At 47.6% G+C, this 26,211-nt stretch overlaps 7 protein-coding genes across 7 annotated transcripts; 2 read left to right on the plus strand and 5 right to left on the minus strand.

The window, feature by feature from the left end:
• Nucleotides 1–222: 222 nt before the first annotated feature.
• Nucleotides 223–2,589, minus strand: H6S33_002375 (uncharacterized protein; the record flags this gene model as incomplete). The annotated part of the gene is made up of 5 exons (XM_044834279.1): nucleotides 223–405; nucleotides 466–618; nucleotides 676–754; nucleotides 838–904; nucleotides 1,779–2,589. 5 exons carry the CDS (start codon nucleotides 2,587–2,589, stop codon nucleotides 223–225), a joined length of 1,293 nt encoding a protein of 430 aa, XP_044692536.1.
• A 1,467-nt stretch (nucleotides 2,590–4,056) lies between these two features.
• On the minus strand, nucleotides 4,057–4,791 carry H6S33_002376 (uncharacterized protein; the record flags this gene model as incomplete). Its single annotated transcript, XM_044834290.1, has 1 exon — nucleotides 4,057–4,791. The coding sequence occupies one exon, from the start codon at nucleotides 4,789–4,791 to the stop codon at nucleotides 4,057–4,059; it is 735 nt and encodes a 244-aa protein (XP_044692537.1).
• Nucleotides 4,792–5,076: 285 nt separating this feature from the next.
• On the minus strand, nucleotides 5,077–5,844 carry H6S33_002377 (uncharacterized protein; the record flags this gene model as incomplete). The annotated part of the gene is made up of 1 exon (XM_044834301.1): nucleotides 5,077–5,844. One exon carries the CDS (start codon nucleotides 5,842–5,844, stop codon nucleotides 5,077–5,079), a length of 768 nt encoding a protein of 255 aa, XP_044692538.1.
• Nucleotides 5,845–7,022: 1,178 nt separating this feature from the next.
• Nucleotides 7,023–8,071, plus strand: H6S33_002378 (uncharacterized protein; the record flags this gene model as incomplete). The annotated part of the gene is made up of 3 exons (XM_044834312.1): nucleotides 7,023–7,689; nucleotides 7,744–7,812; nucleotides 7,881–8,071. 3 exons carry the CDS (start codon nucleotides 7,023–7,025, stop codon nucleotides 8,069–8,071), a joined length of 927 nt encoding a protein of 308 aa, XP_044692539.1.
• A 245-nt stretch (nucleotides 8,072–8,316) lies between these two features.
• Nucleotides 8,317–12,938, minus strand: H6S33_002379 (uncharacterized protein; the record flags this gene model as incomplete). The annotated part of the gene is made up of 8 exons (XM_044833809.1): nucleotides 8,317–10,199; nucleotides 10,356–10,611; nucleotides 10,683–10,907; nucleotides 10,969–11,448; nucleotides 11,775–12,502; nucleotides 12,552–12,659; nucleotides 12,719–12,787; nucleotides 12,869–12,938. The coding sequence occupies 8 exons, from the start codon at nucleotides 12,936–12,938 to the stop codon at nucleotides 8,317–8,319; spliced, it is 3,819 nt and encodes a 1,272-aa protein (XP_044692540.1).
• Nucleotides 12,939–13,861: 923 nt separating this feature from the next.
• On the minus strand, nucleotides 13,862–21,790 carry H6S33_002380 (uncharacterized protein; the record flags this gene model as incomplete). The annotated part of the gene is made up of 22 exons (XM_044833820.1): nucleotides 13,862–14,878; nucleotides 14,947–15,351; nucleotides 15,445–15,662; nucleotides 15,716–15,943; nucleotides 16,018–16,114; nucleotides 16,227–16,321; nucleotides 16,389–16,827; nucleotides 16,895–17,450; nucleotides 17,528–17,696; nucleotides 17,763–18,174; nucleotides 18,326–18,460; nucleotides 18,565–18,585; nucleotides 18,704–18,984; nucleotides 19,050–19,331; nucleotides 19,417–19,491; nucleotides 19,594–20,036; nucleotides 20,089–20,390; nucleotides 20,477–20,706; nucleotides 20,844–21,072; nucleotides 21,147–21,172; nucleotides 21,253–21,459; nucleotides 21,565–21,790. 22 exons carry the CDS (start codon nucleotides 21,788–21,790, stop codon nucleotides 13,862–13,864), a joined length of 6,093 nt encoding a protein of 2,030 aa, XP_044692541.1.
• A 1,074-nt stretch (nucleotides 21,791–22,864) lies between these two features.
• Nucleotides 22,865–24,894, plus strand: H6S33_002381 (uncharacterized protein; the record flags this gene model as incomplete). Its single annotated transcript, XM_044833831.1, has 9 exons — nucleotides 22,865–22,888; nucleotides 23,071–23,281; nucleotides 23,349–23,471; nucleotides 23,571–23,845; nucleotides 23,907–24,028; nucleotides 24,090–24,218; nucleotides 24,280–24,563; nucleotides 24,623–24,687; nucleotides 24,751–24,894. The coding sequence occupies 9 exons, from the start codon at nucleotides 22,865–22,867 to the stop codon at nucleotides 24,892–24,894; spliced, it is 1,377 nt and encodes a 458-aa protein (XP_044692542.1).
• Between the last annotated feature and the right edge of the window lie 1,317 nt (nucleotides 24,895–26,211).

A 26,211-nucleotide genomic window follows, 5' to 3' on the forward strand; every position in this document is an offset into this window, starting at 1 on the left:
TTGCTTTTGGCGGACTCCATAACGTTAACCCCCGGCATATGTATATACCGGTAAAGTACGACTAAGAACCCGCGCCAAAATGGCGCTCAGGACTCACGTCCCCAACTCCAAACCTCGTCCGCTTGGTTAGCTCACTCAGTTCATGGAACTAAATACACCAGGCTGCCGCTCCCCCACTTCGTGGGGCCCACCGCTCTAAATAAATGAATACTCTTACTTCCATCACGCTTTTCCTGCACTCTGCGCGGCTGCGCCTGCGGCTGCTTTCCCGGCAGCCACCCCCTTCAAATCCCCACTCTCTATCCGAGTTATGGCTTTGCCAACTGCTCTATCAACAGCTGTGTCAATGGCTGCGAGCATTTCGGCCCTCGCTTGCGAATCGTAGTAAAAAACCTTAAGTATCATCTGGAAATGATATGTCAGCGAAAGAAGCCAGTAACTTGAAGGACTGGTGCAACAACGTACTCCTCCTAAGCCAAGACCGGTTGTCCCTACACTGAACCCTACTATCCATCTAATGCAGGTATTCAACTCATCAAATCTTTTGTCAACCCTCCTAAATCCGTCCTCAACTGTTGATCTCAAGTTCTTGACTTCTATAACACGAGTTGCATGTTCCTGGCAGCCATTCAGTATTTTCGCAAGTGAATCCTGGTGCGGTTCACGGATTCTTACCTTCTCAAGCATAATTATCCTGCCAGGTAAAGTATTCGGCCCAGGGAAATCCGTGCTGTCATTCTCGTCATTACCGGCACTTTTTGTATGGGCCAGCCCATTAGTTTAGCTACCATAACAGTTGGCACTTGACACTTGACACTTGGAGCTTGCCTTAGTTACCCTGAAATAACGGACTCGTGGAAGTCCTCCAATCGAGATGAACTGTTGATAAGCGTTGACTCGGAGACTGGTCAATGTAAGAAATCTGGACATGTACATCTTGTGCTAAAACAGAATGAATCAAGTCAGCCACCTCCGATAACATGAGCCTCCGATAACATCATCTGCTAGACCAACAATTGGACACTCACCCGATGGTATGATGATGTTGCGTAACTGAAGGCGTGCAACCAGCTGAAGGCGTTGTGGTTGTAACGGAGATGGAGAAGGACCGCTAGGAAACCCCAAACCAAACCTTTCTATTTAATCGAAGTCTGGGTGACATGATGTAATATGTCTTTGGGCCGACAGGCCTTGGCATCCTGGACGGTGGCGAGCTAGTGTCCAGGTGGTAAATATAGCGAACATGTGAATTTCACTTTTGCGGGGGCTCGCACTGCACTATTGATTGATTGATTGATTTGTTGTTTGCCGGTATGCCTTAGAGAAAATATGTAGAGAAGTGTAGTAATTGAGCGTAATATTCCAACTAACTAGAGAGGGGGGAATGCCCTATATTTATACTAAAGAAAGGTAACCCAAAGACATTGTAAATCATAAACATATAAGTAATAGAAAGACATGACTAATAAACCCAGAAAAAGAATGAGTCAAAACCCGTGACTCATAATGACAAATGAGAATCCTCCAATACTATGAAATGTGCTGAGTGTACTATTTCAAGACTTCCCCTCGTGAACCACAGTGAATAGTAGAAGAAAATAAAACATGCTTGCCCTTATCCAATCCCTTTGTAAGTAAATCCGCAACGTTTTCGTTTGTAGAGATATATTCCAACTCAAACAATTTATCCTCGTATCGTTCCCGAACAAAATGAAAAAGCACATCAATATGTTTAGACCTTTTATGAAAGACAGGATTTTTAACCAAGGACAAAGAACCATTATTATCACCGCGAAGAATAAAAGAAAGTTTCGGTTTCCGTTCCAACTCATGTATCGCATTCCTTAACCAAATCAGTTGTCGACTGGTATCCGAAAGGGCCATGTATTCTGCCTCAGTGGTAGAGGTTGCGACGGAGCGTTGCTTATAGGAGCACCAGGAGATAAGAGCTTCCCCTAGCATAAAGCAGTGGCTGGTGAATGAGCGGCGATCGTCGATGTCAGAGGCATAGCTTGCGTCACTGAAGCCGATGAGTGCAGTGGGTGGCGTTTTGGCGTAGAAGACTGACCAATCGAGGGTACCCTTGAGGTAACGAAGGACGCGATGGACTGCAGTCAGGTGAGCTTTAGTGGCACAGGAGGAAAATTGCGAGAGCATGGTGACGGTGTAGGCGAGGTCCGGTCTGGTACCGATTACTGCATACATTAATGAACCGATTATCGACTGATAGATTGTTGGATCGTCAATTTTCTCCGCTTCTGTTCCCTTTTGTAGGTGAACATTGCTGTCGATGGGTGTTGCCACAGGTCTAGATTCATCGAAACCGTATTTGATAAGTACACGCTTAAGATAGGCTTCCTGTGATAGGATCACGCCAGTCTTAGTGTGGATCAAGTGGATTCCAAGTACCCAATTGGCTGTGCCAGTTTCCGTCATTTCGAATTCTGCATGGAGTTGGAGGCTGACACGGTTTTTACGTTCAATGGACCAGTAGAAGATGAGGATATCGTCCACGTAGATGGCGATAACAACTTCCCCTGTTTTGTGGATGAAAACACAAGGGTCGAAGTCCGCTTTTCTGAATCTCATTTTGATTAGCGTTTTGGAGAGACGAGCATACCATTCCCGAGATGACTGTTTGAGGCCGTAGATGCATTTGATAAGTCAGCATGCTTTGCCGGGAGTAGGGTAGCCAGGTGGAAATTTCATATAGATTTCTTCCTAGAGTTCGCCGTATAGGAAATCTCTAGTGACATCCATCTGATCGCATTGGCCGCCAGTTTGAAGGCAGCGAGCGAGAAGCAGTCTGATGGATTCGTATCGGGTGATGGGGGCGTAAGTCTGATCAAAGTCTTGACCAGGTACCTGTGAGAATCCTTTTGCGACAAGTCGGGCTTTGTACCGAATGGGGTTGCCATCGGGACCGAGTTTGATTTTGTATACCCATTTGCAGTCGACCAATTTTCGGTGATCTGGTGTATCAACCAGCTTCCATGTATTATTCCTAGCGAGTGAGTCGAGTTCAGCTTCTATAGCCTTTTGCCATTTTTCGGAGTCGGGACTGTTGATCGCTTGGTGATAGTTTGTTGGTTCTGCTATGTTGGTATCATGCTGAATGTTGTATCCGTATCTGACCGGAGGTTTCCGTTCACGTGGTGGGTTACATCTCGGCTGATCAATGTCTGTATCAACATCATTGTGCGGGGTATGTTCAGGAGTATTTTCTTCTTCTTCTTCTTCTTCTTCAGATTCGTCGTTGGGAATTTGTTCCATAGTTTCTCGAAGCATTTGTTGGTTAAACAAGTCTTCGATATCGGAATCTGAGAGTTTTGCAGGTGGTGTTGGTGGTCATTAAGGTGGTTCTTGTTTGATCTCGATTTGTTTTGATTTAGGGGGTATGTCGGTTTTCATTATTTCAATTTCTTCCTCTACGGACGGACCTTTAAACCTAAAATGACGAGAGAGAACTAGTTTCCTTTGTGATGGTATATAAACGTGGCAAATTTTATCAGAGTCTCCATAGCCGCAAAATTGTCCCGTGATTGCCCTAGCATCCAACTTTGTTCCAGCTGGTCGTGCTTCGACAGGTATGTGAATGAACATTGTTTCACCGAAGGATCGGAGGTGTCCAATGAAGGGTTTCTTGCCGGTAAGTGCTTCATATGGTGTCATGTTTGGGAGTGCTTTATGTGGGAGACGATTCTTGACGTGTACCATTGTATTGATTGCTTCTGCCCATAGATTCCATGGAAGGTCGTGGTCGAGCAGGGCAGATCGTGCTATTGTTGCTATTGTTCTGTTAAAGCGTTCTGCTGTTCCGTTTGACTCATGAGAGTAGAGTACAGTGAATTCATGCTTTATGCCTTTAGAGGCAAAGAACTGTTGAAGATCATTGGAGATGTACTCGCCACCATTGTCGCTTCCAAACCGTTTAACCGTTTTGTCCAATTCATTTTCCATGTATGCGATTTACCGTTGTGTGGCAGCTGCTGTATCTGACTTCTTTTTAAGGAAGTAGAGGTGAGCGTACCTGGAATAATCGTCGATGAAAGTAATCTAGTAACTACAACCGCCAAGAGAAGGAGTGGAAAACATGCCGCTCAGATCTGAGTGGATTAGTTCTAGTGATTGTTTGGATCGTGGTTCGGTAAGAGGAGCGAGGTGGGATTTGGTAGATTTAGCGAGTTCAAATGTGTTGCATGTTTCCATGTGACCTGTTGTGGGGAGAGACTTTGGGTCGGCGATCATGTTGCGTAACCGTGAGAGCGAGGAAGCGGGGAGATGTCCGAATCGTTGGTGCCAGTCATAGAAACTGGTAGCGATGGAGATATGTGCGCAAAGTTCCTTGGTTTCAAAAATGTAAAGACCATTACTATTTGCGTTAGCGATCCCAACGATTTCCTTGCTGTTTGGTTTGTAAATGGTAAAGCCGTTTTCAGTCCCTGTCGTTGTAAATCCCTTTTTAGCAATACATGACCAAGACATTAGGTTGGTGTTGCCGAGTTCTGGGATTAAAAATACGTTCTGCAGAGTAATGGGGCCATGTGATCCGTTGATGGTGACGTTTCCAATTCCGGTTATCTGTAGCCTTCGCCCGCCGCCAACAGTGACTGTTCCATTGTAAGGTGAGGGGTTGATAACCTGAGTTCCGATCATGTGGTTAGTTGCACCAGGGTGAAAGATCCATGCCTTGTTGTCAGATGCGGAAGGTCCTGCAACGAAGCCAAAGTAGTCTTCCATTGTTACATCCGAGGTATCTGAGAATGTGGTGAAGTCGAAGGAAACCGGCATAGTAAATACATCAGCTTCTTCGAGTGTGGGGAGGCCAGAGAGGTCAGGAATCCAAGAAAGTTCTAGTTTTGTATGAAATGCAGTACTGAACGTGACGTTGAGGTTGCCAGATGCAGCGGACTTCTCTTTGTCTCTGAAAGCTTTGAGTTTCAGGCAGTCTTTGTGCGTGTGGCCTTTTGCAAATTCGCCGTTCTTGGTACACCATGTGCATGTAAGATCCTTTTTGTCCTTTTTGTTATTCCGTGCTTTACCGACTTTATTGTTGTTTCCATGTCCTGGGTTTCCTCACCTGATGTTGTAGGCTTCTCCAGTTGCTTGTCCATCGTTGTTGCGCCGTGAGTCCAGATCCAACAGCTTTTCATAGACATCATCAAAAGTGACGTTGGGCTTGGTTTGCAGGTTGTCGACGACTGATTCGAGGGATTCGTACCAGAGTGAGGGTAGTAGGAAGGATGCCTTCACTTCTGAGACTGATGCGAGTTGGTGGAGATGGTAACCGAGTGGGTCTTTGGTTTTGTCCGTAGAGTTACTAGTTCTAGTGAGGAGTGATGACCAAAGAGTATTGAACTGGGTTAGATGTTCCTTGATGCCTTTGTCAGGCGTATACTGTAGGGTTACAACGTTGGCAAGAAGCGAGTGGAGGGAAGATACAGTTTTCCGGTCAAATCTGTCCTCGAGTTGAGTCCAGAGGTGGTGAGCGGTATCAGCCGGAGTGAGCATGAGAATGACTTCAAATTCGATATTGGATTGAAGGAAGACGACAGCGAGGTTATCTTTCTTGTCCCATTCACTGATTTCTTCGGCATTGTCTGTAGTTTCTTCTTCGTCTTCTTCTGCTGGTGTTGCTGCTGCTGCACCTTCTGCTGGTTGTTCTGCAGGTGGTGCCTCTGTAACTGTAGTGGTGAACGCAGGAAGCTTACTCGTACCATCGACTAGATTCCACAAATCGTAAACTTTTAATATTCGACAAGCGAGGTCCCTCCAAACAGTGTAATGGCCTTGGCCAGACGGCTTGCATGGGAAAGCGGGAATTTTTACGCTGTTGTTCGACATGTTTGAAGTGAAACGATAGAGTGTACTTTGATAGTAAAAATGATTTGGAGTGTTTTTAAGCGTAGATGGTCTCCGGGCTCATAACCTAGAGAGAATATATGTAGAGAAGTGTAGTAATTGAGCGTAATATTCCAACTAACTAGAGAGGGGGGAATGCCCCATATTTATACTAAAGAAAGGTAACACAAAGACATGGTAAATCATAAACATATAAGTAATAGAAAGACATGACTAATAAACCCAGAAAAAGAATGAGTCAAAACCCGTGACTCATAATGACAAATGAGAATCCTCCAATACTATGAAATGTGCTGAGCGTACTATTTCAAGATGCCTGCCCTGCCTTGGGCCCACCGCGAGCACCGTCAACATCAACGTCCTGTTGACGCCCGTTGATGGCCGCAGGCCGCCAGAGGAAGCCGCTGGGAATGAAAACGACAGTACATCACCACAAAGTAGCCCACGTGTCTAATAAACTGTGATATCGCCGTCTGTTCTTTCCGAGCGTAAAATCTGTACAGCTAATCATAATATATCACTCGCGCCAAGACCCCGAGCCGGCGATCGTGCCCCTCCGGCTCGTGCACCAGGTCCACGGCATTGCTCCAGCACAACATCCATACGATCCTTCCGCACCGTGGCGTTGCTCCAGCATCATCGCCCAGCACCACGGAGTTGCTCACAAAGGTCAACGCCGCAGACCGCCCCTATGCCCCCGCGGAGCAGACCGCCAGCAACGCCGCGCCACCATGCAGTGTATACGTATCTGCATCCCCGTGTACGGCGATGGGCGGTTGCCCGGCAGGTACACTTGTATATACTGGGAACCTCAAGGAGAGAATCGCTGAATTTGAGAATGGAATTTCTAGGTGAAATGGATTTATTTCTGACATTACCTGTGATCCAAAGAATGCGTGTCTAGTTTATGTAATCAGTCTTGGCACTGATTACACCTAAAAGCACTTTTTATTGTGTAGACTTGTACATCATCTACTAGCAGTGGCCACTTCGCGACCGCGAAGGAAGGTTCTGGAAACCTGGGCGGGTTACTGCTGCAACTTCAAGTTGGGGTTGGGCGGGTTACTGCTGCTCCAATTATGTATAAATAGAGCCAGTAAATTCCCCTTATCCAGTTCATCCATCATCAACGAATAATGTCTACTACTGCTACCCCCATCATGTCTGCTAAGACCACCAAAACCGGCAAGCTTCCTGCCAAGCCTCGCGCCAAGCGCACCCGGGCTGCCAAGCCTGCCGAAATCGCCGAGAGTTCTAAAACCGCTGAACTTTCCGCCAAGTCTTCCGAGACCGCCAAGCCTGCCGATTCAGACACCCCTGTCGCTTCCGCCAAGCCTCCCGCCAAGCGCACCCGGGCTGCCAAGGTTTCCAAGACCGCCGAGAGATCTAAAACCGCCGAGCTTTCCGCCGAGCCGGCTGCCAAGCCTTCTGATTCCGGCACCCCTGCTGCCAAGCCAACCGATTCCGTCGAGCCGGCTGCCAAGCTTTCCGATACCGCCGAGCCGGCTGCCAAGCTTTCCGATTCCGGCACCCCTGCTGCCAAGCCTTCCGATTCCGCCGAGCCGGCTGCCAAACCTTCCGATTCCAGCACCCCTGCTGCCAAGCCTTCCGGTTCCGCCAAGACTCGCCCAATTCAGTATCATGAAACAGCTGCTGAAGCATTAGTAATGGGTGGTGTAACCAATACTGCTACTGCTAAGAAATTGGCTAGTATGGATTGGATTAGGACTGTTTTGGTTAAGGAAGACAGGGGTCTCAATATGGCTAGGCCAGTTAATGTTGAGGCTATTTTGGGAGATAGCAGGGGTGAACTTGCAGAGGCAGTTTGTGAGTGTTGTACTGACGGTAAGGGCCCTTTTGTTGAATGTGTAACTGTGGAAGGCATGTTTGCAGGTAGTTGCACCAATTGCCACTACAATAGCCAAGGCAAATATTGCAATTTCCGTCCTGGTAAGTAATCTACAATTCTTACAATGTCTTACAAATGGTTTACGGTGACTTACAAATATATACAACAGAAATCAAACCTCGCGAACGTTCTGCACCCATTGCAAGCTCTTCTACCGGTACTGCGGAGGCTGCAGACAGGCATAGAAGAGTTGCAAAGAGAAAGCGGTCCACTCCAAAGGAAAAATGGCGGAGGCTTTTGATGGCAGTAGAGGGAGTGGCTGATGCAATTGAGGATATCATGGAAGACATGGAAGACTAAACGTAATCAGACTCTAAAGTAGTTAGAAATATTTCCAATAGCTTTAACAAAATAAAGTCTGTGTTTGCAACTCTCGCAACCATTTTGCAGCTGTTTACAATTGATATTTCTTTATTGCAAGTTCATGTAATGAGCTGTATGTAATTGCAAGCTTTGATTTGTTCCTGCAACAGTGCAAAGTATACCGTAACCCACTGTAATTAAAGTATATGAAACAGTAAAGGGCCTTCTGTAATGTACAACTGTCATTCCCTCAACAGTACCTCCGGATACACTATATTCTCGGTTTCCCTCCCTCTCCCCTCCGTTTGCAAGATTCGTAACTTATTTACATCTGTTGCCCTTGACAATGCGACATACAATTGTCCATGCGTAAAAGATGAAGTCCGCAAATCAATCCCTACAATGTCAAGTGATTGCCCCTGTGCCTTATTTACTGTCATTGCAAAACACAATCTTACAGGAAATTGTTTTCGAGTTAAGATAAAGGGCAACTCCCCTTCAGTTGTAGAAAGTTTGATGCGAGGAATAATCTTTACTTGCCCATCATTATCGCCTCCCAATATTCGCACCTCAATGCAACGTCTTTCCATACGAATTACTGTCATTCTTGTTCCATTGCAAAGCCCTTGCTTTGGATATAGATTGCGCAAAAGTATTACCGGAGCGCCGATCTTCAATCGCAAATGGGAAGGTGGTAATGCAGCTGGATTCAGGTTTTGCAAATACTCTGCAGGGAGTTCGTTTGATGCTTCTTCTGAGTTGTTGAAGTCTGCACTATCAATGGAATAATATGTCTTAGCTTCACCGTTAAGTGTATTGAGAACAATATCATTGAACTCCGCAACTAAATCATTTCGGATTGCAAGTATTGCACGCCCCTTAAATGCCGTGTAATTGGTGTGAGCTGATGCAACTATTTCTGCAGGGAATACATGCTCGCAGAGATCTTCAACTGTTGTGCAAATAGATATGAATTCCGGCAAACATATTCGACCGTTCCATTGTGGATTGTAAGATAATTGTAAGAGCCAATTGGCAAATTCCTTATTTGCTTCTCCTTCCCTAACTCGCATATTTGTTTTCAATAAAAGTTGCTGAAAACGCTGCCATAGAAATGATCTTTGCAAACATGCCGCAACTGTTGCACCGCGATTACCCCGTCTTACAATTGGCAGAATCTGGGCAAAGTCTCCGCCCAACACGATTGGTATATTGCCAAATAATGCATCTTCCCCAGAACCACAAATATCATTGAGAGACCTATTTACAGCCTCAAAACAATATTTATGTTGCATTGGTACCTCGTCCCAGATGATAAGACTTGCTTGCTGTATGAGACCGGCCAGGGAGGTATTGCGAGAAATAGTGCAAGTTGATGATTCATTAATAACAATGGGTATCTTGAACCTTGAATGCGATGTTCTGCCACCAGGTAGTAGCTGTGCTGCAATGCCGGAAGATGCAACACAAAGAACAATCTTGCCTTCAGACCGGAAATGGTTGCAGATAGTATTATAAAGAAATGTTTTTCCCGTTCCAGCCGGGCCTTGCAAGAAGAACTGTGTTGTTGCGGGATTATCAACACTTCTTACAATCGTATTGTAGCATTGCAATTGTTCGTCGTTAAGCTTTGCAATCCTCTCATTACGCAGCTCCAGTTCTGTTTGTTGATTATACCGCAATTCTGCCGCAATCATTTCATTTCCAGCAGTACGATGCCAATTGTGGATATATGGAGGCAAATCGAAGTCTGCAAGAGTTTTGCTTGAATCTGCAAGTATCTGCGATATCAAATAAAGACCATAATCAAGATGAGGGTCTTGCAAGTCAGCTGGAGCAGCAAGGGCCTCGTTTGTTTGAAGAGTGTGAGGTATATCATCGCAAATATTGTTCCCAAATTCGGCCCAAAGAGCTTTTGGATCAGTTAAATCCCCAAAAAGAAGGGCTGTTGCAAATAATGTACGCAGTGCAGCTCCAGATGCAAATAGAACAGCCTCTGTAAAACACTGCACCCATTCGCGATCATCCTCCAGTAGTCCCAGAGCAAGACATGCCGCTTTGAATGTAGGTTGCAACGCTCCCACAACAGTTCGCAAATCATCAAATGATTTTGCACCATGGACAACTGTGAGCAAGAGTCTTAAATAGTACTTCTCACCCATCATAGGGTTGCAATGATACATGCGTCCAATTGAAACACCTGCTTTTCTCCGTTACCATTTGCGAGTAGGTTTATTGTAAGTAAAATGAGTCGGAAATTCTTGATATAGGTATGGGTGACCATCGACATTCTCTGCATTGTATTGGAAGAATGCCATAAGTGTTGACTTTGCACTTTCCATTCTTTGCAAGATATCTTCTCGATTTGCATCTATTCCGTAATAAACTGCCTGTTCACCGGGCAAGTGTACAGCCAGGTGCATGACAGCCGGAGATTCCTCATGCATTGCAAATTCAAAAATCCTCCATACAGCCTCTGTTGGCCCAATGTAACGACCTTGCAAATATCGCTTTACTTCATCAGGTTCATTGCCAACCTGCAAAGTAGTGCGATCAGGTCCTTTGTAGATGTATTTGTGTATATATTTGATTGCATGAATGGATGCACAAACTTCAACATTGATATGCGCTTTGTATCGCCAGGAGAGATATGGATTGTAAGGTACAACCCAGCGATTATCAAATGAAAAAGTTTCATTTCCACCGGAGCCTCGCAAAGGTATTGTATGAGTTCTTCCATCGTTGCGGCGGCGGTAAAGAGGATATCCATCTTCTTGCAATACCGTCTCTTGTTGATATTCTTTAGGAAAGCGTTTTGCGCATCTTCGGAAACCTGATTCCGATATTGACATGCATGGAGCATTTGGCATCCGTTCGCCACAGGGACCATGTACCATGCAGCTTGTAATAATTGCTCGCAATTCTCCGTTAGGGTCTGCAATGGGATCCGGCAATTCAGCACACACTATTTCATCAATGCGTTCTGCTGTAAGAAATCGATCATCCGGATGAAGGAATAGCAAGAGATGCATATGCGGTAATCCACGTTTCTGATACTCAATGGTCCATACACATCCAATATAGCGGCCAAAGATATTTTTATGCTTTATTTCAGCAAGCAGTTGCTGTTGTTTCATATGAAAGACTCTTGCTGTAAGATCAGGCCTGTCAACAGCTGTTTGCCCCGGAAGCAACTCTGCAACGATCTCTGGCCACTTTGGATTGGCTGTAAATGTGATAAAGAGGGTTGGACGTCCAAAATGTCGAACTATAGCCATAGAATCTTGATACAATTGTTGCATATACCGGTCTCCACCTGTGTAGCTGCTGGGTAGTATTACACGACGTCCTGTCTCCTCTGCATTGAAGTCTTGCTGTAACATCGCGTCTGCAAGTCCATTGTAAAGGTCTGCACGCAATTGTGATTGGTTGAGACGTATCCAATTAAGCTTGTTTTGATCGCAAACAGACCATGCATCAACCAAATATTGTTGAAATAAGCGTTGAGAATAAAATAGAGTTGAAAACTCTGATTGGCGGGTATGCAAACGATATCTGTTATCTGGGTCAATTGCTTTGATTCTGCCAGTGCATACTGTTTGCAATGAATTCCATACCTATAAAATGGTCGTTGACTGAGACGTAAATTTTTGCGAGCTTGTAAATCATTTCGCAAACTCAAACCCCAATGCCAACCAACATCACCATTCGGAAATAGCAATACATAGTGCAAGGGCATATAAGCAGCATTATTAGGATTAATTATGTTGAACGATTCATCGCCATCCATATCACGGTTTGCGAGTACAATATCTCGAAATCCTGCCTGTCCATACTCATCAGGTATGATAACCGCAATCTCATTGCTGGTTGGCAGGTTGTGGCGACGCTTGTCAGCACCTGATTCCATTATCAATTGCAGCTGCGGACTTAACAATATTCTTGCAGGACCTTGCAAACGTTCTGCATCCATTAGTCGCTCCCGGGCTGTTTTATAGATTGCTATAAAAGGGTTGACATCATGTAACTCGATTGTAAGTCTCTGCAATATGGTAAGATCAAGGTTGGGATGTGCCTCATGTCGTACACCAGCTGCATACTCAGGGTCGTAAAAATATAGCTGTGCAAAGCTTGGTGAGGCGTTCTGTTGTGGATGCAATGGTCCTTGCATATGGTAAAGCTCTCCATGGATTTGAAAACATTGCAAACCACCACTTTGCGCTGGAGCCCGTTGATCAGCAGTATATTTTACCGATGTAAACGTGAGTGCAGAATTGTATTCACGAATACTGGTCCGAAATCTTCTTGCAACCGGATCAGGAGACTGCAAAAGATATTGTAAATACGGAGGTGGTGCTTGCAAAGGTAACAGCTGAACATCTCCCTTTTTACAACAGATTTCAAAGCGTGGCTTTATCTTTGAACTTGCTGCAATTCGCTCATCAATCCAATGCAAAGCTGAACAGGACTCGCAAACGATCGTCATTGAGCCCATATTCAATTCTTTCCATTGTAAACGGGAACTGAGAAATGCGCAAGGAAAGGCAGAACGTATTCCTTGTCTTACAGCTCTGGGTGGGGATAGCTATCAACAGAAGTTGTAAGCATTTATAAGATGCAATTCTTAAGTATTATAGTACATACCTCCAATGTTTCTACTGTTTGCCCGGCTCGCAAAGAAGCACGTCTTTGTCTCATCTCCGCTTGTCTTCTCTGCAAATTGTCAAATAATATTTCTATTGGTTGTTGCAGAGATACATACCAAACAATCTCTACATGATCTCAAAAGAGAACCGCGGCGGTTTCTATCATATTCCGCAATGGCTTTATCATGCTTGCATTGGGAGCATCTGGCAGTAGACATGATTGTGAGGTATGGATGCTTTTTGTTAAGATAATTGAATTGAAAGATGGTGGGGAATGAAATTTGTGGTCAAGAAGGTGTAGTTACCCATCCCTTGAAAACCGGGTTTTTTTTTCTTTGGTTACCCTACCTCCCCAACCTGTTCCCATCCCATAAAAATACTATTGTTACCGCACCTCTGCACCCCTGTCACCAACCCCTGTCCAATTCCGAAAACGGCTTAGCTTCTTATTTTTGAGAAACACTGTATTGTAGTACTATATAGAATACAATTTCATCACGTAAAACACTTGGTAGTAATCCTTCACGGAGCTCGTGTTACATGGACACTGAGTAAGCTACATGTACTTAATTATTCTAATTACTATTTGTACCACTTGTTTTGTGACTACTCCCAGTCCAACGCTATCTACTCGTGGTCCGATACCCTTGCTCCCAGCAATCGCACGCCTTCCCTAGTTTTTTTTTTTTTTTGTTTAATTCATTAATTGCCTTCCCTAGTTAATTTCTAAGGTATTTTTTCACTCTCAAATCCATTTTATTTACTCTCAAATGTATTTTATTTACTCCTAATTACCTTCAGTCCCTGGCTTTATGCTACCAAACCTGCATCACTTCGCGGCCGCGAGGTGGGCCACTGTTAGTTACCAGTATCGTATTCAGAAACCCATAGTAACGAATCATTGAAAGGTGTATGTCGACCCGCATCGGAATATTTTTGCCGCAAGGTTCAGGCGTCCTACACCCTGCCAAAAGTATTCTGCCCGTATACAGGTAGGTTTAATGTGTTTAGTACTTTTCTTCATACTTAGCTCACAGTAAGATATTTGCCTTCAGCAGGACTACATAGCTTGATACATGCATATGTAGTTACATACATAAACCAACGCACATTGCCCCCCTCTCCTCCTCCCTTCTTCTTCCTACTTCCTTCCCTCCTTCTTCTCTTTCTTCGCTGCCTTGCGCTTAGCTTTCTTGCTCGCTACAGCACTCACAACTACCGCCTCGCCCTTGTCGCCCCCAGAGATGTCCTCTTGAATTTGGTCCTGTGGTAATTCCGGAGGCACCAACTGCTCGTGTGTTCCTTCTTTCCCTTCACACGCAGGGAGTACAGGTTTTGCCCTTTTCTCCGGTTTTTTTGGGCCCTTTTGCGGCTTTTTGGCGCCACACTTTTTTGCCTTCCCATCAAGCTTATCTATCCAGTCATTGAGCATTTCCTCAATCTCCCGTGCAGCGGCCATCTCCTCTCTACACCTCTCCCTCCATCTCTCCGCCTCCACATCCACAGTCGTATCCACGTCAAAGAACGCATTCCGCTCTTGTAACTGCAGATGCAATATCTCCGACTCTGTTTTCGCCGTCTCTGCGATCTGCTCAGCCGCCATCGGCCCCTCGGCACACTTCTGCTCCGACTCCACCGACGCCACCACATCCACCTCCTTTTTATGGGGCGCATTCCGTATCAAGCCCTCTTTCTCTGTGCGTTGTCTATCTTTCTTATCCGCTGCACCTAACCTTCGCCAGAGCTCCTGCAGTAGTAGGTACAGGTCCAGCCCGTCAGTCATCACCACTGCTCCCAGTGGCAGACGGTTTTTACAGAGAGCGTGTAGGCGGTCTACTGCTTGCCAGGTAGCGCTTTCCATGTACCTTTTGTACTCAGCTCGAATATCGCGGCGGCGGCGGTACCAGGATGTGATCAGGTATCTGCTATAGAGTGTGTCGCGGGTGGGCGGCGGGCGTTGTGGGCGCGGGGGCAATTGTTGGAGGGCAGCAACGGAGGACAAGTAGAGGGCTCGTTTATCCAAGGGTCCCTTGTGGACATGGAGCGTGAGTGTGTCGGTCCCATTGTAGAGTTTGAAGGCCTCAGAGAGCTGTTCGATCAGCTGGTGGGGTTGTATGTGCAGAGCTTGCCTCCTGTCAAGGGTTTTGTTTATGAGGACCTGCAGGATTGATTAGATGATCTTTTATATATATACTACCTTCCGCGGGGGATATATAATATGTCTACCTTCTGCGCCTTTGCCCATAGCCCCTGACACCCCGCCACAGTCCCGATGTTTACAAGAGCGACAAAACACAGATCCAAGCACCGCCTCTGCAAGGACACATGTTGCGTCGCACTCTCATGGCCTTTAATTACCCACTTGTAGAAGAGACACATCGTCCGAACCAGTGCCCGCCTGTAGCAGTCCATCTCGTTGTCGGTACAGTCTCTTAGTGTTGGTGCCCAGAGCGGAAGATGAAGGTGTGTCCACGACTCGGGAATCACAATATTGGTGCGTTGGGAGGCGAACAGAAGGAGAGTCAGGATGCTTTCAAAGACGGATATCACAGAGGCGTGATAGAAGGACAAGTACTTTGTAGCCTGCAGCATGCTGTGCAGGGTCAGGAGGAGGCGATCGATCCAGTTGAGCTAAAATTGGAAGGGCATAAATGATTAGGTATAGGTGATTAGGTGCAACGCATGATCACCGCTGTATCAATTGATAGAGTTCTTGGTACATACCAGTATCCCCATCGAGCATTGAGATGCGTCCTTCCACTCGTGCAATGCCCGATACTGTCTCAAAGCCTCGAATATGACATCTCCCTCACTTGGCTGCTCCTCCTTTTGCTGACTCCGACTCCGCTGAGTGCCACCGGCGCCCTGCGTCCGGGCATGATATGCCTCAATCTCGGTCCGGCGGATATTTATCAGGTTATCAAGATCAGTCAGTCTCAAGCCTAGTAGCTGGTTAGATCTAGCCACCGAACACCGGAACTAGTCAAGAACATACCCAAGTTCACGCCCAACTGATAGCCTTCCAACAGTTGGGTAAAGTCTTCTTTGCGTCCCGAAGCCTTCCACAACTCCCACCGTTTCCGAAAGCGCCTTCGGAGCGCCCTGACAAGGGTGGAGGCCTCCGGTGTATGCAGCCAGCTGCGCAGGTTGACGATACTCTCGGCACTCTCAAAGCATGCGGAGTTGTATGTAAGCCTCTTGAGAAGAGCATCGAGCCAGTAGTCTGTGCACATGAGTTGTTAGAATGGCTGGATAAAACTTATAAGCGTGTTGGTGTGCGCGCGAAGGAGGGAGTACCATTCAGACGTGGCACGTACTCTGGGGGTTCGACACCCCGTAGCAATTTGTACTCTTCGCCTAAGGTAGCGAAGGATGACTGATTTCCGATGAGGCCCTGTTGCTTGTGTCAGCTGCGAGGGGTATACACAAATCGGTCACCCTTGGATTTTCTTCTAGTGGGCGAGGAGGAGGAGGGGGGTTGGTGCAAGTATCCTAGGGGTAGTAACCTGTATGGATTTCTCGAATTCGGCTTTTGTAATGAGATTGTGAGAGCACTTGGTGGTTAGCCCTTCTACCTGCGGTCCACCCCATGGCCATGCCACTATACATACGTATCTCATCAGTCAACTCTTCAAAGGGTATCAAGAAAGGGCATGTATTTAGCAAACCTCTTGTCATGCACGCGGCACATTTCGTATCCATCCCTGAAGATCCCTCCCACAGCGCTTTCGCTCTCTTCTCCACCAGCGGACTAGCATCCTGCAACCGCTTTGCGAGGTAGTCCACAATTTTCTTGACCATTACCTTGTACTCAAAGTCACTATTGCCAACCTGGGGGGAATTTAAAGGTGACCATCCCAGCACTTTGTAAGGCTTGGCCTCACCCGGGATGTGCAGCACCCCGAGAGCAAGAAGTATGGCCTGCGGAATGCCATTGTCTCTTGGAGATTTAGACATCTCATCGTCTTTTGTAGATGTAGAGATCTCATTGTCTTTGGTAGCCTTAGCGATCTCATTTATCTGCTTTACAAGACCGTAGAGATAAGCATGGGGGATGGCGGCCAGGTCCTTGGCCAACCCCAAGAAGTATTTAATATGGACGGAAACCTATCATCACCGGTAAGTTACAATTACAGGAATAAAAAAGAAGGAAAGAAAGTGGCCCTCTTCTCACGATAGTGTCCAGATACTCCCTGATCCATTCCTCCTCGATGCATCCTCTCTCCAACTCCACCCCCGACATGATGTACTCGCCCGCCACGGCAACAAACTCCTCCCACTTGCGACCCCATTCAATTCCCTCATGCCTCCCATTGTAGTCCAGAGCATAGCTCTTGCTTCCCCTAGACATGTTGGCGAGCATCCTCTTAGTCTGAGCATAATTAAAGACATCCTCCAGGCGCATATCCTCCTTTTCCACCCCTTTCACCACCACCACCTCGCTATTGTCCCGCCCGCGCTCAATCATACCCTCCAACGCATCATCAAAGTCGCCGCTCGTGACGGCGTGTAGGAGCGCCTCCTTGATGCGTCCGCGGCAGACGTAGAATTCGACCAGCTCCTTATTGTACTTGAACTCTTTGAGGAACGCTTCCTTCTCACCGTCGGAGGTGAACATGGCTAATGCGCTGGATTGGAGATCCTGCTTCGGTTTGCCTTGCCGCCGTACATATCTGTTGCATTCCCGCGCATAGGTAAGTCGGTCATTGTCCGGTATTTTGTCGCGGTAGCTGTGGGTGTTAGTTGTGTTTTTGTTCTTCTTCTTCTTATTCGGCCACTCGAAGGATTTTGGACTCAGCATACGTACGTGTGAAAGTCTGAAATCAGTCTATCGTACAGCTTCCCATCGTAGAGGGCCAATAGTCCCATGGATGGCTTCCCGCATCTGAGGTACTCGTCCGCTGCGCGGGCATGCCGTCCCGCCCTTTTGAATAGCCTTGCCGCCTTCTCGTACCGCCCCGCCCCCCTGTACAGCTCTGTAACCACCGTCAGCCCGTGATCATATTCCCGGGTTTATACGGAGATAGTCATATATAACGTACCGGCCGCCTTCACAAAATCCCCTCTCGCCTCTAGGCACGCCGCAGCCCTCTCCTTCATCCCCAACTCAAGAAAACCGTCACTCGCCTCCTTGAAGTGCACCTGGATCCCCAAGAGATCTCTTCTTGCGCTACATTCCTTCCCCCTCTGCTCCGACAAGCTGGCCGAGGCCAACTTGATCTTGGCTGGGTCCCTGGCATTCCTGAAGCAGCGGAGGGCCTGGTCAAAGATCCCCCGCTCCATGCACTGATCTCCGGTTTCGATCCATTGCTGGACGGTGGTCGTGTTGGTAGGGCGTACCGTGTCGAAGATTGCGCGGCGCCCCGAGCCTGTTGTTCCGGTCTGGGATACTGGTGGGTGAGAGGAGGAGGAGGAGGTGCTGCCCTGGCGGACCTCCTGCGAAAGATCTAGTAGCTACATGTACATATCACATGGGCGCCGTTAATAAGTAGTCCCATTACACTTTGAGGTGTACTAACGAACTAATATAGGATAAATGGAAGAACAGGAGACAAAGCTTGGGGTAGGTGTATATATATATATATATATATATATATATACGTACATCTTCATTGTTGAAATGCTTCACGACCACAAGCGGCACCGGGACATGCTCTGTGAGTAGCTCCGGAATGCAGCCGGGGTCGCTCTCCAGAATGAATAGTCGACTGCGCGGGCGAGTGATTGCGACATAAAGGTTCTAGATAATTGCAATTGGAAGTGCCGTTAGTCCTGATATATATATCTATTCATAGCCAGCCTAATGTATATAACACGGCCAGACCCACTTCAATAGGTGCCTACCTTCAGCTCATTGCACATCCTCTATGAATCCGTGAATCCCATCCGCTCTGTCTGTCAGCTATCCATCTATAGCAACAAGGGGAACAAAAAGAGAAAAAAGCCCAAATGATACCACCCCTGGATGTGGATGACAACATACCGCATGCATCGACGCATATCCCTCCCACCCACCCCCCTCCATCATATTCCTGAACCCCGTGAGAGACGGGCTGCGACTGAAAAACTCATACAAAAACACATCGTCGTACTCCATCCCCTTGCTTTGCAGGACAGTGAATACGATACACCCTTCTGGGAGCTGGGGTTCAAGCTCTATCTGCACCGCCCGGTCACGCACGATGATGATCTGCTGCGTCCTGATCTCATCCGCGGTCGTACCCCCCGCCGCGCCCTGCAGAAACGAGACCAGGGAGGGACCAACTTGCTTCGATGTTAGCTAGACTTCATGCAACCTAAAACGTTAAGGGGGGTGCGATATGGCATACTAATGATGACAGGCTTGGGCCCCATATGCGTGCCGATCTCTGGCGGGAGCTTATCCACGCAGTCCGGGAATCCCTTCCATAGCTTATCCATCACCCACGACGCAAGCCTCAGTATCCCTTCATGCGAGCGAAAGTTGTGCGAGAGTGTGAACCGCGTTGCCTTCGCCACAGAGGGATCGATGGTGGTGGAGTGATGGCCCGAAAAATGGTTAAAGAAGAGGGCTTTGAGATTGGCAAAGCGGAAGGTGCTATCTTGCGAGATGCATTGGGCGCTGTCGCCGGCTGTGCATGAGTTAATTAATAGAGAATTTACAACAAGAGAGAAGAGGGAGGGAGAGAGACACTGTAATGCAATGATTATACGTACCAAAGTGGATTCCGCGTGGGTTCTGGACCAATGTTAAGAGCAGGGAGATTTCCAGTGGGCGCTGATCTTGGACCTCTGCGTATAAGTTTGCCCAAATCAGTTCTGCCATGCTCCGGATACCCTGCCATGGCCAACGATCGGAATAAAATAAAATTCAAACAACAGACTCATGCTCACCATCAATATAGACCTCCTCAAACATCCCCAGCAGAATACCCCTCACCACCTGATTGCGCTTCTTCACCGGATCGCGCTCCACCGCCGGATCGCGCTCCTCCACTGGATCGGGCTCCAACGCCCTCATTACGCTCCGCACCCTATCGATCCCGTCCTGCTCGTCCCGCGCCCTTTTCCTCTTCTCATAGGACTCAAAAAGAGTGTACACTGCCTGGCGATCCTCCTCCGTTGTGAACGTCGGTGCGATCCTAGCACTGGTGTCGATATACTCCTGCCTAGACAGTGGGGCACCACCACCCTTGAGTACGCCCATGATCTCGGTGAAGACCATATCTGCCTCGAGGTGGCCCTTGGACCTGGGGGGGAAGCGCGGCCAGTAGGCCTCGCGGAAGATGGTATAGTCGACAAGGCGACGGGGTGAGATGCTTGTTCGGTCATTGGCCCTACAGACATTAATTCAGGCATACCAGAAATGGCACTAAACCAACCAGTCACTCAATTTCGCGGAGGGAGGGGAAGGGGCAGTACGTTATCGTATTCTCAAGCCTTCGTAAGAAGTGGTCGAACGTACACACAAACGGAAAGTTGTCGGTGCGTAAGGAGAAAAGGTCTTCGGTGGTGTCGGCGTCCATGTCCATGCTGTCGATCTGGCCGGCGGTACCGTTTCCGTCTTCATAAGCAATAACGTCGCCATAAACATGGGAGTAATCGGCCACGCGCGAGAGCTGAGTATCGATGAGGAGCTTCACGTCACTCTGCAGCTTTCGTGCGAGTGGTTCGGAGCGGGTTAGGAGCAACTACGTATGTGTGTAGATATACACCAAACAAGTCAGCCACCGCCAAATACCCCCCAACATGAAAAGGTGGCCGGTGGGAGGAATACCTGTCGTATCGGCTCTTCCTGCATCACTATATTCCGCGCCAGATAGCGGCACATGAGTTTATACAATAGGCACGACGTCTTCCCCGTCCCGCTACGGCCAAGTATGAAGGTCGCGTTCTTGTGCTTGATGATTGTAGCCTCAGGGCCAGTGACGTCGAATGGGAAATCCGTGTGGCCCTGCGCGTGAAGAATGCTTGTAAAGACGTTGACGGTGAGGGTATGAAACTTTCCTATTGATTCATTGAACAATTTTGATTTTCCTCAGCGGGAAATTCTCAAAGGTACTATGTATATATATATATATATATATATAGCTAGCTATAGCTACATATAATATATAATATATCTAGCGATGGGAGTGACGAACCTGATATGAGCATATCCTGTGGCACACGCTCTTGCTCAGGCGGATCTCTGCTGTCGGGCTCTGTCTCTGGCCCGCCATTTTCTCTGTTTTCTTCCTCTGAGCTGTATTTAAATACGACGGGGAGCTTCAGGCGAGCAGCCTTATCGATAAGATTTTTCTTGCAGCGCTCGACCCGTGTGGCAGAAAACGTCTTTTGCGAGCGTTCCACCGCGTCGAGCGAGGCATGGATCTGTACGTTCACCATATATATCGTTAATTATATTAGGAGATCTCATCACAGAGGAGAATCATCTACATATATACCTCCTTAACATCGCCGATGCTCCACACTACATACGGACGGCCACCGTCAGCTCACATACATTATCCATATACAACATCTAACATGATCAAACACCCATGTACACACCTCTAACAATCTGACTATCGCTGCCGCACCTTTCATCATATCCAACGTCCACCTGCCATAGAATTCGTCCATTACCACCGTACAGGGCCTGGAACAGCCGAACGCGGAAGTGGCGCCCGCATGGGGGGAACGGTCTCGCTACAGACCGCCGGACCCAGTCCCCGCTCGCTAGGGATTGCAACTTTCCAAGTATCCGTAGGTGGTTCCCTATTCGGTGAGCTGCGGTTAGGATAGATCTATATACCGGAGGAGGGGAGGGAGGAAGGGAGGAAGGGAGGAAGGGAGGAAGAATGGATGGAAAGAGGTACATACCCTCACTCCTCGACTGCTTGAGGTCCTTTAAAGCCTGCGCCGATAAAGATATCTTCCACAATCCGATGCCACCGCCCATGAGCCCGTCGATAAAGATCTCGTCCTCGTCCGTACCCAGCCCCATCTGGGCCTGCTGCTCAAAGTCAAAACTAAAGTCGGTTTCCTCTACTGGATCTGCTGCATTGTCATCACCCTCCCACTCATAGTCGGTGCCGTTATCGTCCATTGCGATTAATTGTCTGAGCTAGCTATTGGGAGGAAAGAGAAGTGAGGAGAGACAGAGATAATATTAGTAGGGGCGTAGAGAGGCTATATAGCTATTTGGGTGGATGGGTGATCATTACCCCCTCTGGCTAACAAGCATAATATTCAGGCAACCAACCAACCAACCAAGTAACAAACAAACCAATCAGCAAACCACATGTGAATATTAATACGAATTGTAAAATCGGTAGAGTGATGGTGCTCTGGCCCGGCGGTAAACGCTACGGGCCAACGATCGATGTTGCCAAATAGGTACTGGTTTTGAATAGGTCGCGCAGTCATGCATTGATGAAGAATAGGGTAGAAACTCTGTGAAATTGAGTTAACGGCTCGTGGATAAATGATCTAGCGTATATTCGTATTGAATGAGTATAAATATTAAAGGTAATACTACATTCTTTTACAGCTGATAAAAGGTCATATTCTCGACTTATTCTGACAGGACAGAGAATGAAACACGATAGATACATATGATAATGAATACATGTACTTTTTCATATTCCTCCCAAGATGAGATTTAAAAAAAACCGCTTTTTCTTGTCCTTTGTAGCTCGTGTCCAAATACTAGTACGCTTGGTAGCTTCCACTCTTCTCCGCATAATAGGATCTTCCTCTGAGCATGTACCTACAGTGACCGAAATTATCTATGGAAAAACAGGGGGGGTGAAATTGTATGGCGAAATATCTGTGCACCATATAACTGTTTTTTCCATAGATCATTCCTATCGCTGTACACCCGGCCCGGCCGGACCCGTGAACTCGTCTAGGTGGTATTCTGGGATTTCCGGTCCAACAATGGATCAATTTATGCATATGGAGATTTAGACTTGCAAATTCTAGAGAAAATTAATTTTACCGTACGTAGCCCTACTTATATACCCGGCACTCTCTAATATCGGGGTACGTACCCATGACCAAAAGGAACTTTCAAGCTAGACGAGCTCACGGGGGTGTGGGGATTTTTGGTTTATTTCCATCGGATCCACAGGACATCTAAATTCACAAGAATACGGATATGAAATATCCCATCCAACCCATGTTCAGTCGGAAGAGCGTGTCTGTCCCCCTCCAGCACATCCACCCCCCCCCCCCCCCCCCCAAAAAAAAATGCCCTCCGCCTGCTGATTCCCACTGGGGCACAGATGATCTGCGCGATCTGTCTGCTGTTTGGTAGCTTTAGGCTACCCACCCGGTGGGGTGTGTGAGTGGTGGGGGTGTAACTGCACTAATTACTGCGTCTAGGGGCATGATAGGCGTCTTGCGCGCGAGTGGCGCGACCGACAGAACGTGCTACCGGCGGGTGTGGTCATCAAAAACTCGTTCAATCACTCAAAGATCGACCTTAATACTGCACCGGTGAACACGCTGGCGGGATTTGTGAAGAGAACATCCGGGGCACTACGGGCAGCCAGGGGCAAGACGGGGGGCAGGAAGAGGAAGCGGAATGCAGAAGGTCAAGGCAATTTCCCAAGGTAATTTCAACTTTCCCCTTTGAATTTCTTATGGATTCGTTTGCTAAGTCGAGCCAGTGTCAATAATGCAGACATCCCCAGGTGGCTATACCCCGCCTTATACTTTCCCCTATACAGTCAACTTACAGCTCTCCCTACCAGTTCTGAACCCGGCAATATCCTCGCACCAAGGTACTCTCCCCTCCTCCGCCCCCAAACCCCCCCCCCCCAACCCCTCTCGGCCACCCGGGTGGATGTTCCACCAATGGTTCTGCTGACACCTCAAACTAGACCTACCTTCCTCATGCTTCACAGACTACCACCAAACCATGAGAACCACTCATAAATGGCTTCTTCCCAGCGGAAAGCATCTAGAGGATATCCTCTATGATAACTACAAAGACTCAGTGGTCGTGCTCGCGGTGCACTCATGTGTTGTTGACACTGGCGATACCAGTGTGGAATCCTGCTTCAATGATGAGGATTGGAAGGCCATTTGCGAGCAGGTAACGCCGCTACCAGAGGCGGATAGAGTCCTGGTGGAGTCAATGCGGCGGTTTATGGGGGTGAGTGTCTGTTTCCAGCATTTCCCTCTCTTGCTCGGCCACTGATTTTCGATCTACATAGCTCCAAGATGCCGCCAACCTCCGTGAGGCGGTGTATAGCACGTCCTTCCTGAAATCTGGTGAAGCTTTCGACGCGGATAAACACCAAGGCCCCGCATGGGTCGACCTTGTGATGCGTTCATTGTACGTTCGCCCCAGTCCCCAACTCCTCGGATACAGGCTGCTAATATCTCGCTCTATAAAGCCTTGACTTGTACGAAAACCCCACACTCTTCGACAAGTACGACAACTCCGAGAACTGGTACACTGTCTACATCTGGTCCTCTCTCTTTGATCGATCCATGCCCACCCTCCCCGGCAGCCGCATCAGCCGGTACCAATACTTCCCCGCTCCACTCTCTTGTACTGCACTAATCTTCTGCCTCACACCTCAGAGGCGAATCAGCTTCCACCTCAGCCGCCGAGCGCAAGAACCGCGACCCCACAAAGCGCAAGCGCCCTGGTCACCTCTACGGCGGTGTCCTCCACATTGACTACCATGAAGCAGGCGTAATGGAGCATTCCAAATGTTTCATAACCGAGACGCCACGTAAGTGGGTCGCGGACCGTTTGAAGGTGGTCAAGGTGCTACACGATATGCTTTATGATCTTGAGACTCGTGTTAACAACAATCCCGAGATTCTAAGGCTGTTACCGGTGGTGGGGCTCGTGTCGGCAGGTGTGTAGATCTCATGTTGAAACCAAGAGAAGATTTTGTTGTTGATGGGGACGTAAAAGTCCCGACCATGGTGGCAGACTATGAGCCGCTGTTTGCGATCTTGGTGAGCTTCTGGAGACATAGGGTGCGTATCCACCCCCACCACGACCCCGGAGTTTCGTGCATATTTTACTCATAGTGAGGATAGACACTCATGCATGGCTTCAAGGCAATCGTGACATGCAGAGCTGCCACTAGTGAGGACTTGGTCGCTAGGCTGATGAATGCAGGCTCGGGGGTGCTGAAGAGGGAGCATGTGCTGCCGAGCTCCGTGGAGACAGACGGGGAATGATTCATGATGTTTTAATATTGAGGAACCAATTCTCCAATGTAATCATTTCAATTTCATTCCTACGCGGTAAACCTGTATGGATGGTGCTTATTCTTTGTATTCTACCAACACCATAGTCTAGCTGGTTCCTATCGAAATGCCAATCGGTGGGATCAATGTAGTGAGGTGGTCCTGGTGGTCGTTTCTGGTACGGGCTTGAGAAGTGATCATATTCCTAGCTCACGATGCGTCTTGGTGAAAAGTAGTTTGGTTGGAGACTCGGCCGAAGCCAGACCGTGTATATAACTCTGTACGAACTTATCTCTTGGATGCTTACACTCGTGCTCGTGGGAGGAATCTCAAGCTCGCAATCTAAGCTGGAGCGAAAATAATGTTGATACAAAGACAAGTTGTATTATGAGCGGTACTGATCCAGATAGTGGGAACAGAAACTATAACAAAACTCTAGCTGGAGCCATGATTAACTAATTAATAATTCAATGAGAAATGCCGAAGCTATCGATGTCACTCTGCATATGGGAAAGTCATAACGAGAACACATCGGAGTAAGATCGGCCAGGAAATTCCCTTACTGGGATCAGGTTTCTAGTTATATAAATATATGGTAATGCTTTAGGTTAGAGCCCGAGCCTATCTAGTTCGTGGTTCGCCTGATCTTACGTGAGCTTCAGTAAAACAACTGATTAGGAGACCTCCCCGTATGGGGTGTGGGCTCTGTTATGACCTCAGGTTTGTATGTCTGCGTGTGATTCCCGTGGTTGCGGGGTCTCGGTCTTTTATGAGTGATTCTGTATGTTTGCGGATCTCGGTGAAGTGTGGGTTCCCAGTGATTGATTGCCTGCAGCTCGCTTATCTGCCGTTCCTGGATTTAAGCCTTGTTCGCTTATCTGGTCGGATGCAGGGGCTCGGCGACAGGGTTTCCTGGTTGCGGGGCGGGTCGATCCTAGCGGGCATGCGCCGAACGCGCCACCGCAATGTCGCACAACGTCTATACATCATTCAGGTACTCGTATCTTCCTGACATTTGTAAAACGAACCGCTATTGCATACCATACTAAATTGTGAACTTGGCGCGTATCTGTATGGTATGCAATAGTCGTTCCTTTTACAAACGTCAGGAAAATACGAGTATATGTACTTACCTACATACATGTACATAGACGTCATGGTTCGGGTATATATAGCGCGGTGCTGGGCTTTGACGAAGGTCTTTTTCCGAGATCCACTCAGAGTACGCAGACCTCCGAGATTGAATTGTCTCTGCGGATCCGGTTGACCGGGTATGACCCAAACAAAAAATCTTCCATGTAGGTGTAT

The sequence above is a fragment of the Morchella sextelata genome, assembly GCF_020137385.1.
Source record: "Morchella sextelata strain SCLS chromosome Unknown scls_13, whole genome shotgun sequence".
NCBI classification, from domain to species: Eukaryota; Fungi; Ascomycota; class Pezizomycetes; order Pezizales; family Morchellaceae; genus Morchella; species Morchella sextelata.